The sequence below is a fragment of the Dysidea avara genome, chromosome 2 (genome assembly GCF_963678975.1).
Source record: "Dysidea avara chromosome 2, odDysAvar1.4, whole genome shotgun sequence".
Lineage (NCBI taxonomy): Eukaryota > Metazoa > Porifera > Demospongiae > Dictyoceratida > Dysideidae > Dysidea > Dysidea avara.
The window spans coordinates 50,339,663-50,353,555 of NC_089273.1; the positions used below are offsets into that span (position 1 = coordinate 50,339,663).

The window sequence follows — 13,893 nt, forward strand, 5'->3', positions numbered from 1 at the left end:
TATCTATTACCATGGGGATTACCCTGATGACAATACAAGATTTAATATGAGATATAATACTGTAGTTGACTTGTAATTGTTCTGATGGATTGGTTAGTAGTTCTATTGTATTTTGCTACCAATTCCATTGTCTTGTTTATGTGAACACTACTGAAAGTCTGTTTACAATGGAACCTGTTAATCAGGACGCTTGAAAATAAGGAAACTTACATAATCTGAACACTTGATAATGGTCCTGTAAATTGACCTGAAAAATCAGGACACCTTGATTATCAGGACACTTTTGGTCAATCCTAGTTTTTACTGTACTGTACCACAAAGTGTAGAATCTTGTCAATGAAACTTACAAGTTATAATATGTGTGTACATAGTTGACCCTCGTCATCATAATATATGTGACCGGATTTCATATAACAAGGCTTCCACACACATAAAATCAAACTTACGATTTTACCAGAAATGGATTGCTGGTCTAATATACTATCATATTTCACACTGTACTTCCTTCAGCACTGGCAAGTCTGGTTTCTGTAGCAGCTTTCTTCCGACCCTGTCAAAGCCACGAGTGTGAGATTGGCACCATTAAATGGCCATGGCTTTGTGATAATGGTGTGTAGTGAGCTGGGACTTCACAGAGAGCTCGCCAATAGTGTTCTCAGTCAATTTGGAGTAATTTGAGGGCCATGGAGGGCCATGGAGAGCCCAAACTTGGCCTCTGGACTCCAATCGTATTCTTACTCCATTTTATACCCGTATATTAATACCACCGTCCACCCCCACCCTCCCACCCTTAGTACTACCCCCACCCTCCCACCCTTAGTACTACCATCTGTGATATTACTACCCGCTCGAAAAACTACCATCTGTGATATTACTACCCGCTCGAAAAAAGCTGCTCAAAACGGAAAATTTTGGGTATCAGAAATGTATACACCCACTCAGTGATAGCTAGTGAACAGATGAACAGTTGGTGCAAATTTTGTTTGCACAGCTGTAGGCACTGGGAAGTTATTACACAATGATTCCTTAAAATCGCCATATCTCCTAACAAAGCTTTGTGCGTCGAAGCCTTGTTTTGTCAAATTCAGTCACATATTTGCTATTATAGTGTACAAAATTATGTACAAGGACAACTTTATGTAGAGGCATACATACAAGTACTATCTATCCGTGCTATGTAATAAGGTAGGGGCCTCCTAATACCCTATTCAAATATTCATTAGTACTGTAGTAAGCTGTGATCAGATGAATGGAGCCAACCTAGAAGCTTGAGATTATCAACAAAGTGGTATATTTATACTATTTAGAAGAGATAGAAATGGCTCTTTGACTTACTGCCAAACAAGGACTTCAATGTGTATTCATGCTTAAAGAATAATTGAATAATCGGTTGATTTGTTTGGAACTATTTGAATACTAAAAATTGCTATTCATTTCAGCACTTTATATGAGATGCTGTATTTGGCAGATCACGGATCGACGAATTACGGATTGATGGATCACATGATGAACATATTCCACTGCTCATTGGAGATGTTTATAGGCATTGTGTCAGTGTTGTAGTATACTTGGTATAATAATGATTTTACTAATGATGACAAAATGCTACACCCTTCACTTCATCACCAAAATGCCCATGCGCAGTTCCAGATTTACGGATTTAGCTACGGCCGTTTACAGTCATTCATATATAGTACGTCTATATAGTCCTCTATCTGGCACTGCATGTGTACATCGTTAGCCATGGATAGGCAGGTGTTTGAGGAGACTATGAATTTTATCGACTTCTGAGCAAGTTAACTTGGTGAGCTGATTAGCTATTGACAATCTTCTTTATTGAAGCAAAAATTCTGAACAGGAAAGCAGGTCAATTCAGCGGTCTGATGGCCAGGGCACACTCACCTCCCATGAGAAAAGAAGGTAAATTATAAAATGATAGTAGGATTATACAGCTGTGGCATGGGCTGGCTGTAATTAATCTCACCTTCCCGACTAAATGACACAAGAAGAAAAAATCTCTAGCTGGCTTAGGCTATAATACTCCAGTTGGTAGTAGACCTAATCTACAAGTGTAATAATGTGGTGTCAGCGGCTTTATCTTCAATTAATTGTTACAGTGATCAGCTACATAGCTAGCTACATCCAGGAATGGTGTGATGTGTGCAGCGTTTTGTAAAATAATTATTATATCGAGTATATTTAATCATAGATTATTATACTGACGCAATGCTTATAAACATTTCCAATGAGCAGTGAAATATGTTCATCACGTGATCCATCGATCTGTGATCAGCCAAATACAACAACCCCTTTATATGTGGTTGATTTAATTGGTATGGATTTCAAGTTGACAACTAGTTGTATTGGCTGATATATCCACCAAAATAATACACCACTAGTATATCATGATGACTGTTTATCTGCTCCGTGACTAATCTCAGTTATGAACAACTCATTCAATAAATTATCAACCTTTTAGAAAACTCCAAATGTATTTCTCATTAATCTAGCAGCTAAAGGAGTCCATCCATGGTTGGTTAAGTGTGTTGGTGATAATTGTCTGACATGATTGTGTTATAATTGTGTAATACAACCAAATTAGTACTCCAAGTAGTTTAGTTAATATTACCATATATGGCGTGTTACTATATATAGACTACTGTGTAGTTGTAGTTGTTAACGAGCATCTTTGTACCATCCAGACATCATTTAACTATAGAATAAAGTGATGAAATTTTATTCTTCATTTAACATACAATGAAATGTGCAGTGAGTTATATGCTTGACAAAGTGTAGACAATTATGGAGTGTGTGACTATGTCATAGCTGTTTAAAATAGTTACACATACACACACGCGCACATACACACGTATGGGAGTCATATCTGAAATTACATCATAGACCTAAAAATGGCTGCTGTAATGTTGGGCGATCTCAGCCAAGCAGGAAGATATCAAGCTCTAACTAGCAGGTATGGCTACAATAAGTACGTACAAACAATTTTTGGCTGATTATCAAAACAACACTAGATTCCTATTCTTTCAGCTAATTTATAACCATACTTGCTGATGAGAGCTTGATATCTTTGTTCATTGCCATTCAAAAAAATTCTCCACATATTTGCCCATATAAATTTATGTATATAATTTGTCAGTATCTTATTCACTAGGGACTGTTAAACCTTGTAAACACAGATAGCCAAAATATTAACATATAAATACGGTCGCACAATGTCATACTACCACCTGGTGTATAGAATGTGAAGTGTACATGCTTATAAGCCTTACGTTACAGACCTAAAAATTTCCGCTGCAGTGGGGGGGACTCTCACGGAAATGGATGGACAATTTTAGAGTGTTATTATTTATCCTTTGTATATGTTGATGGTTTTAAGGACTACCTTTATTATTATTTACACTGTTACATTCAAATATGAATCTGTTTGTATAACTGAGGGGGCAAATTCACCAGATATTTCCTGTGTCTAAATCCTAATTTTCAGTAGTTTTTAATTGCCAAATTTTCCTGCTAAACATCATTAGGCATGAGGCTATTATGCTCCAAAAATTGAGCATTATGCTTTTGAGCAGTGCTCAAAAAATCACCTATTATGCTTTTGAGAATTGCCCATTATTCCCAAGATTATGCCACCAATGCCCACCATAATTGCCAGTTCATTGCTGTATCAGGCTATTTTCATTGATGGTTAAGCTTCAATAGTCTTGAATTCTTTAACTGGTTGCTGTATTAGAGCATTTAATTTCAATGTGACTGCTTTATTAAAGTAAATAATATTCAGTGACTGTTCTATTAGAGTTTCTGACTGCTCTATTAGAGTATCTCGATCTTTTTTAACGGAACTATGCAATCTGCAGATTTTCCTACTGTTAAAGCTTTATAATCACCTCAAAATGCTAGCATAATTCCTGATTCCCAGACATACCTATTATTCCCGAAATTATGCCGGCATAATCGCCGCATCCCTAAACATCATACACATTTCTCCTGACCTACTGATGAACAATGACACATCCTTGTTGTTATCATGTACTGGATAGCCTGTGGGTGAAATTGATTCAGCAATTAGTGTACATATTCCAGTATGAGGTGAATATAGTGTTAGAGCTGTACTGATAATCGGATTGACCAAAATATCGGCCACCGATATGGCATTTTTACCAATATCGGTATCGGTACAGAACAGTAGGAGGACCGATATTGCTATCGATATTTATACAGCAATAGTTTGTACATAAACGGATTATATATTGGTTTTCTACGTTATCCATGTGGCTGTTTAGTGGCAGTAGCTTATTGTTCACTGTACAGCAAGTGTTACGATATGAGAAGCCATACAGATACAATTGGTTCTAGTGTTTGTTGCTGGAAATTAAAGCTTATCAGTTTTAAATGAAGCAGTTATATAGCACCTTTGTAATATAAAAGAACAGTCACAGGATAACCAAGGAAGCCTACTGTTACTAGCCTTCACACAAACCAATAAAATGCGGAGTAATGCAGAAATATCCGTTTAATAAGGCTTCATGGGGAGTATGCATAAAAATGTTTGTGGGTACTTAATTGTCTGGATTACATAATAGAAACCCAAGTCACTATCACCACAGGCATAGCCCTATCTACATGTTGTTGTAGAGAGGTAAATGTACACTTTTGCATAGATTATCTATGACTTTTGTTTGTAATGCAAATATCGGATTGACTATTGGTTATCAGCTTCTTTTGCTGGTATCCATGTCGGATATCGGTACATGCCAAAAACCCATATCGATACAGCTCTATATAGCATTACTTAGAAAAAAAACCAGACGTAATTACTGTACTTACTCTTGTATGTGTTAACCAACTTTGTGCACATGTGTGTATAGTACTACTGGCCTTGATGATGTATGAAATATACAAAACTGTTAAAAGAATTCTTTATTCAAACACTAAAGTCACTTGTGTGGGTGAAGATCAAACACATAAGAGTGCTATTATTTCCATACAACACTGAAAGGAAAAATACAGCACCGTTGATCACGTGCGTAACATTTAGAATTACTAGAAGTAGCCAACTGTTTGTTTTATGACCAAACTTGTACTATACAGACACTTACCGATTGTCTGATTGCTGAAAATATTGTCTACAAAATGAATGCTCCAAACAAAGATGACCAGGAAGCACTTCAAGTCTGTTAAACCACTGCCACACTTGAATAAATAGCACTCTGGTGTGGTCTTGAGCTGAATACGGTACTTAGCTTCACCTCGTGCTATATTAGTCTCTTGTTCATGCCCTCGTGCTATTTTTTTCCCATATTGCACTTAACTAGTGTTAAAACAACAAGTATCCTAACAGTGTCCTAGTCTAGGGATGGGTGGGAAATCATTAGCAATCAATTCTGATGTTGTTCTAGAATTACTGTCAATTGTTTAGTGACAGACAACGCACAATAAATCTCTACAAGTGTTAATATAGTGAGGGAAGGCAGCAGATGTCCAAGGTGAAGTTGATCTTCCCAAGTCATCACTTACACATTAGACACTTCTGGTACCATTCAGTATCGATGGAATTTATTTACAATAATTGTCTTGAGAATCCATTGAAATGTGTGACCAGCTAGTTTGTATTGTCCATGATGAATAACAACCTCAATTCAGCTAATAATTTGATTGGATAAAATACCAAGTGTTTTAGTCCTACAAGTGCTCAGTATGTTAGTTGTTGGTTGAACTGTACTCCATCCATCTTATTCATTTGATAATAAAAATGATTGTAAATTTTTTCATTGCCTCATGATACACTTGTACTGTGATAATGTTAGTAATCCTCTTCATTGTCTGGACAGTGTTTTTGACATGCTCAATATTCATATCTTGTATCATCACCTTGGTGATGTGAAATGTCTTACCAATCTCAGACAATATCCTTACACCTAAACAGTATCATATTATTGCAATACTGGAACTTGTAGTTGTCTGACTACAACCAATGTGACAAGTGATGTAGCTAGAGGTGTTTGATTTATTTGCCGGAGGGTAATAAAATATTGATGTACAATAGATCAAATGTATTCCAGTTGGCTGTAAGTGTGAGAGTAACACAAGACGTAGCTGGTGTCTGCATATAGCTAAATTGTGTAGTATTTGAGTTATTCATAAAGTAAACACAACTCCATTAGTAGTTGTGAATTGTATTATAACGAAGTCTAGTCCATTAACTACATCATCTAGGGATAGGGTCAGTTAATATGTGTTGACATGTGCCGAGATTGTAAAGGGGAAGTTATCCATTTGCTGCACTGAGTTATAATCCATTTTGTAAAATGTTGGATGTCCACTTTGTGTTACATATAGCTAGTATATTGTGAAGTGAATTTTTGTGTGTTGTAGATGTTGGATGTTCATTTTATTGAAGTTGAAAGCTTGTAAGGTACTAGAACGAAACAAATAATGGAACTATACCACAACTTCCCCCTGGTCAATTGATAAACAAAAATGAACTTGTTTACATCCTTGTTGTTATCATGTAGTGAATAGCCTGTGGGTGAAATTGACAATAACAACCATACTCTAATATTTAATATCCCCAAATGTATTAAATGTACTACAAGAAGTTTGGTTAGTAATGTTAACACTGTTATCATTATTCTAATATGTTAATCGTGATTAATAGGTTGTACATTCCATAGACACTACTAAACTACACTTGAAGCTCAACATGACAGAAAAACCAGTAGTATAATCCTGTTATGTACAAGTCAGTTCTGTTAACAATATCATTTTGTACTATTAGTTTTATGGCTACAAAATTATTGTGTTCACATGTACATTTGGTATTTACTCCATCACATTAGCAGTAGTACGATTAGTATTGTGTAGTGTGTGGTATGTCATACAGAGAGCTAATGTATGACCCAACCCTAGTACAGTGTGTACATGTAATGTTATGATAATAGTGTTCCTAGCTAATAATTGTCTGAGCCAATTACAAACCTATTATACTATTAACAACATGTTATAATAGACTACTATTGGCTATTATTAGCTTGTTATAGTTCAGGGTATAGTTGACCAGTAACCAACTATGTTGAGTACTAAATAATATCTTATAGCAGTCTTGAATCAGTTATATCCAACTAGTGAAACTGTGAGAGCTCTTGAACATGTAAATATGAGGAGTGAGAATTAAGTACAGATTGTATGGACAAAACACAAGATGTTTATTTTGTAACTCTTGCAATAAAGTTTATCTCCAGTATAAAACTACACTATGGCTTTAGATTTGTAGGTACCAGGTACCTGGGGTTGCACCTAGGTACGAAGTGTTAACATTTTTGTGGTGTCTGTAAATAAAGTGAAATAACTGGGTTTGACCTTGTGTCATATTATAATTCTGTCTCTTATACTGTGTTGGTACTTAGTGTTATGGGCACATAATTATTTAGACCCATATAAGGCCAACTCGTTAATACCTTGTTTCCTGTCACCCGCCTGCATCCAGTTTTGTCACCCACATTGGTAATTATTATTGTAATTGGCATTTATAAATAATTAGAAATATGGAAATTATTTGTTATTTGTGTACCTCCAGCATTTGTCTGTGAAGTTAGTATATCTCAGCACACAAATATGATTGTTTATTGGAATTTCACAAGCAAAGCCAATCATTTTGCAGGTTGTTTGACCTTACAGATGGTTCATTTCTCTCAGCCAGCTGGTTATCAGATGCTTGTTTTTGCAGTGTTTTGATGATTTTCAAAAATAATAAAAATTTAGTTATTAGTAATGATAACCGCCTGCCCACACTAGTTGAATGTTCTTTTGGGAATAGGAAACAAGGAATTAATAAATGTCGGCCTAATGAGCACATGCTAGCCTGTGTTAAGTAGGAACCAGTTAACAAAGAAAGACAGTGGCACATTAGCACAGTTGTGTTCTAGAATAATTAATGGCTTAAATATCCCTCATATGATGTGGTCAATACTTGTAAGTAATCCTGCTGAATTGTTTGTGTGACTTTGTGTTGAATTGTTCCATTCAATATAAAGATCTAGTGAATATTATTGAATATCGGAAACTGAATCAAACTGACTCTTACTGGTATGGTAGATTTGTAATAACTGGCCCAGTTAGTTTTGGCTCAGTTTAGTGGTGTTTATACTGAAGTGATAACCAAGATGAGTCATGCTGAACCAATCTGCATGTGATATGATACAAGTGTAAATTGTGACCGGATTTGCGAAAAGGTACCTTTTCCACACATTTGACATACCAGCAAACAAAATGATGTAACACTTGACTCCTTATGCTGATTAACCTGCTCTTAGTATCAAATGTAGCCAGAAACTGTGGCTACATTCATTGAAAATTTCAATCAATTATAAGCCACGATCAAAAAGTTATGAAGCTTTAAAGTTCAAAAAATTGGTCAAATTTTGTGTGTGAAAAAGGTACCCTTTTGCAAATCCGGTCACAATTAGAGATGGACCAATACCACTTTTTACCGATTTTTCCTATACGAGTATTTGTACTGAAATTATTTGCCGATACCGATACCGATACTATGCATTGAAGCCTAGACAATTTTATTATAGAAATTTCATTGTTGTGATACATAGCTAGCTAATAAAATATCACAGTAATTGATTGATCTCAGTTCAATCAAGTTTTAAAATATTCATTGTATAACAGCTAAACATGATAAACATCATTGTGGATCATAGGCGGCGGAAAGGGGGGGGGGGGGCTAGGGGGCTAAAGTCCCCCTTCGGTCTGCTGAGGGGGGCTTAGCCCCCCCTCAGAATGATATCACACCGAAATTATTTTTCTTGAAGACCGTGATAAAGATCGAGATACTCTAATAGAGCAGTCACTATAATAAAGTAGTCAGTGTGTAGCGAGCTAGGTAAGGATTTTTATGTAGTTTATCAGCTAGAAATGGTAGCTGGTGAGGTGGAAAACTCTTGTCAGTTGGTTGTGACCTTTTTTTTTTTTTTTTTTGGCCTCACCTTACCAAACTATAGAAATAAGTCTGGGTCAGCCCAGCGGAGCCCCCCCTCATATCAACTACTTCCTCCGCCGCTGTTGTGGATTACTAATTTCTTGATTCGAGGTAGTTTTCTTGTAAGCTTATTGATAAGGCAATTAATTGCGTGGGCGGCCGATAATTGCACAATGTTTGTTACAGCTTTTCAACCAAACTTTTTCATGAAAAACCAAGCCAAGTAGTCATAAACTTATTTCTTGGGGAACAACTGCACTACCATTTAATTACAAAGGATTCACGTGCTCTAATATATTAGAATACACAAGGAGCAATTGCAGCAATACTTGGAAAAGAGTAACAAAGGCTTTGTTTCGCTACTGTGTTAAGTTACTGATTAGCTCAACTAAGTTATTAGCTACTGGAAACTTAGCTAGAGATGGTTAAATAAAAGTGGTAAGTATCTACTGTGGTATCTGTACCTTGTATAATGCCACAATGTACAGAAATATTCTTTCCTCAATAAAAATGCAAAATAATAATAAAGTCCCTTAAGTAGCTACTTTCATATTCGCATGAATGCTCTATAAAGTTACTTGACTGCTCTATTAGAGTATCTCGATTTTTCCTGGAGCTAAACAGCATCACTATGTTTACAGTAGTTAGCTAATACGAATATTATTGAAGAACACCGCGATAATCACGATATTGCGATAATATCGTTTCCAAGATTTTTTGACGATACTGGTATCGTTACATCAGAATATCGCGGTTTTACGATATAACCGAGATACCGCCCACCCCTATTGGTAAGGGTGTCTTTTAACTCTGTCATCACCAGTAATAATCTACTGTTACTGTTATGTTAGTACAGTCATAAGTATTTGCATTTAGCCTTCTCACAGGTCCCTACACTGCTTCAGCATCTTTAATTTACTTATGCTTCACTAAAGCATTACACAAAGGTACATCATTAGTAAACTAACAATCCGGAACAAATTAGATATTGAACTAATCTATTTATTAACAGTAAATTTGAAGTAAATGCATTAGTGAAGCATAAGTAAATTAAAGATGCTGAAGCAGTGCTAGTGGGATAGCATTCACAGAGATGTATACTGGTATAGTTATAATTTTTTCAATCAAATTAATAACAAAGCCTGTCAGTGGCCATTTTGAATATAACCACAAAAACCTACTTAGATGCATGTTAATAGTAAACAAATACTATAGTGTTGAGAGTTGTAGAAGATCACCATAGCTCCTAATAAACTAATATTACAGTAACGCATAACTACTCTAATAGAATAATCGATGCTGCAACTTTGTCCCTACAGATATTTGAAATCCAATCCCAAAGATCAAGTAGGCTTGTCCTTAATTTTATTCATAATCTATAATAATATTATACTTTAATTTCTGTAGCATCAGAAATCCCCTTTCTATGAAAACCCAACATAGCATATGAACTGTCAATCATGAATAATTAATGATAATATGACTTACAGAATATTACATAAGTACATACAGTAATCAAAACAAAATCTAATACAACAATAACTATAATAGTTCTATTTCTACAAGTTCAGTGTAGTATACAATACAAGATAACATAGTTCAAAGTAGCTACTAAATATGAAAAGTGTGTATGCACGATTATCAGTGTCATTGTTATTGATCACACTGTATACATCAGTCTTCTATCTGATCCATCACCTCCAGGAAAGAATCCCGGTAGTGAGTAGCATCATCACTTGTGTTTGAAGGACTGTTATAAACAACAACATAATACACACTGGAAACTGACTACTATTGATTATAGTACAATTGTAACATATAGGTAAGCCATTATAGTAACAGTATAAACACATACTACCTCATGTGTGATGTAGTTATAATACAGTACTTGATAAAATAATTATAGTAAACAACACAACATGATTACTGTACATTTTATTATTTAACTATTACTAGCAAAAAAGCTAGCAGACAATTCTTAACTTATAAGACAACCAGATTAGAGAAACACAGCTACATTATATCACTGTAGATGATGTAATTATATACATTATAAGTAAAATTAAATTTGTGTTATCATGAATAGTTGACATTGACAACTACTTATAGTGTATACTTACATTTCACAGATAGTAGCATTCTTCCTCATATTATCATCAATGATTATTCCAATATCACCCATTGGTACCTCATTATTATCATTTGTGGTAGAAACTGGCTCAGTCTTAAAACATGCAGCTATCTTTGTAGTAATAGTCTTGATGTTCTCTTTGTGTACTATCAGTTCCAGAGCAATGAAGAAGATCAATGGTAGAATCATTACAATGATAATAGTAGCTGTTGATAATTGTTGGTTAACATTGTCAGCAAGTGGTATCAGTGTAGCCAGGACCACTAGTTGTAAAATCAACCCATCAAAGATGTTCAGGATCTTGTGTTGATAAGGTTTTAATACTATCACTACTACAGCCAAAACACCACTAGAAAAGATCAGCAAAAACTGGGAGAGATCATTGTTGGATGGAATTGCAATGATTATCACAATAATAACAAGTCGACAAATCATGTAATAAGCTGCAAAGCAACGATACTTGTCTTTGTAACATCCTTGAAACTGATCCAGTAATGGCTTCATTCTGGTAAAGTTGATCTTCTTGTTAAGGAATGGTTCTAGGAGGAGCACAAGTGGTAGACCAATCACAATCACTAGTGTACATAACACTGCTACAATAAAATATGGTAGATGACGACCATGACAGTACTCTATGTCAGGTGATAGGTAAGTGTAAACCTTATCCACATTATCAAATGTCAGTGATCTCAACAACAGTAATGAAGTTGTGGCCACAGAAGTATAAGACAACAACAGGAGGAAACAAACGGTACGGATAATTCCTCTACTAATGAATGATGAAAATTTATGAGATATTCTTGCTGATTGACAGATTATTACTATTATAACTGAGACAGCTAGTGGATGTGTATAATGGATGAATTGTTGGTCAATTCCACTCATGTTTTTTATTAAGCAAAGCTGTCCTAGAAATTGAGGATTGATTTTCACAAGACTGGACAAAGTGATAACAGTTGTAAATAATCCTTTTGATCGGTATAAATTTTGGCTCAGTAAAATATCCAGCATACTGTAATAGTATGTAATAGCATACAAATAACCAATCCCAACATGATAGTATGTCATGATAAACACTAGTATAACTATGACTATCCAGTATATCATTGATAATGTGACTACCATTACTGTCTGTCCAGTTATACATTTGTCAATACTTACACATTCTACGGAATCAAATGAGAGAGTATAGCCTTCTTCACAACTACCACAAGCAGTACCAGATCGGTGTGAACTACACTGATTCATTCTCACTGGTGAGAGTTCATAAAATCCATTAGTGGCTTCGCAACAAGTAAAGTCACAGTAATTGTTTGGACAAACTGTCACTGTTGATTTATCATTGACTACTCCAAACCAATAACCTCTCCTGATAAATGATGTACTATCAGAACATGTTATGATATCATCATCATAGTAGCAGATACACCTTTGTGCTGTGTCATCATAATAGAAACCAGGGTGACATGGTGATAATTCAATTATTAATCCTATTGAAATTGTTTTCAAGTTAGACTGACTGCCATCATGGGAAGTAAGGTTCATTGTATAGTTTGTTACATTAGAAATTTTAGGTCCTGTTACATTGATTCTTTGTAACCCACTATCACATGATATTAACACACTATTTGTTCCATTAATATTGTGATCTTCATCATCACTATCCACTATAAATTGTGTTTCAACAGTGCGCTGATCATAATAGTCCCGTACACAGGCATCAATGATAATTTCTTGACCAAGCATTATGTTGTTTATATAATATGTCCCACGATTAGTGACATTGTCATCATCAATACACACAGCCGGGTCACCTAATACTAGTTTACTAGGAGGAGTGTAAATGTTACCAGCAAAAGAACCATTTTCTAAAGTTTCTTTGTTAACACCAACAATGGTCCTGTTCAAGCAAGCCTCATCACAAGATGTTGGTATATCTAGGTAAACAGAGTCTCCGGTTAGTGCTCTATTGTTGGTAAAGGTAATTCCTGTAGTGTTCAGTCTTAGTTTACTGAGCCCTTCATGATTTACTTCACTGTATAAAGCTCCACCATATCGATTAGCCATATTGTGATCAAATTTAATAGAAGAACCCTGATTGAATATTACTTTGAAGTCATCAATAATATGCATAGCTCCTCCATTCCCTATAGCTCTGTTATCATTCAACATCACCACAGAATTATTTGCAAATTTCATGACAGACTGTGAGACACAAACAGCTCCACCATTTTCAGCAGTATTACTTGTAAATGTCACTGGAATGTTTCCTTCTAGTGTAACATCAGAGTGACGATCACAATACATTGCTCCACCATACTGCATAGCACTATTTTTATCAAACATCACTTCAGAGTATTGTCTTATTGTAATATTACAATGTCCATAAGAATATAATGCTCCACCACCACTTTCTGCCATATTGTGATAAAAGACAATTCTGGTGGATCTTTCAAAGCTGACCCTGGTATTATCATGTACATATACAGCTCCACCATGTTGCATGGCTGTGTTGTGAGTGAAAGTCACATTAGAGTCATCTTGAAATATTACAACTGATTTGTAAAATGAATTTATAGCTCCACCTTGTTGCATGGCTGTATTGTTTGTGAAGGTAACAGAAGAACTTCCACTAAAGTATAAAGTAGTATTAACAGTTTGGATAGCTCCACCATCTTGTCTGACCATGTTTTGGTTAAATGTGACCTGATCTTGGAAAACCTACCTTTTTGGCACATTGGTCAATTTTCTGTTTTAT

The 13,893-nt window shown here is 35.3% G+C and overlaps 2 protein-coding genes across 3 annotated transcripts in view; one reads left to right on the plus strand and one right to left on the minus strand.

The window, feature by feature from the left end:
- Positions 1 to 13,893, plus strand: part of LOC136247561 (equilibrative nucleoside transporter 1-like) — a 265,718-nt gene that overhangs the window by 50,759 nt on the left and 201,066 nt on the right. The gene's annotated exons all lie outside the window — the stretch shown is intronic.
- Positions 10,471 to 13,831, minus strand: LOC136247557 (uncharacterized). Its single transcript, XM_066039310.1, has 2 exons — positions 11,125 to 13,831; positions 10,471 to 10,754 (listed from the first exon to the last, which is right to left on the minus strand). Exons 1-2 carry the CDS (start codon positions 13,821 to 13,823, stop codon positions 10,679 to 10,681), a joined length of 2,775 nt encoding a protein of 924 aa, XP_065895382.1. The 5' UTR covers positions 13,824 to 13,831; the 3' UTR covers positions 10,471 to 10,678.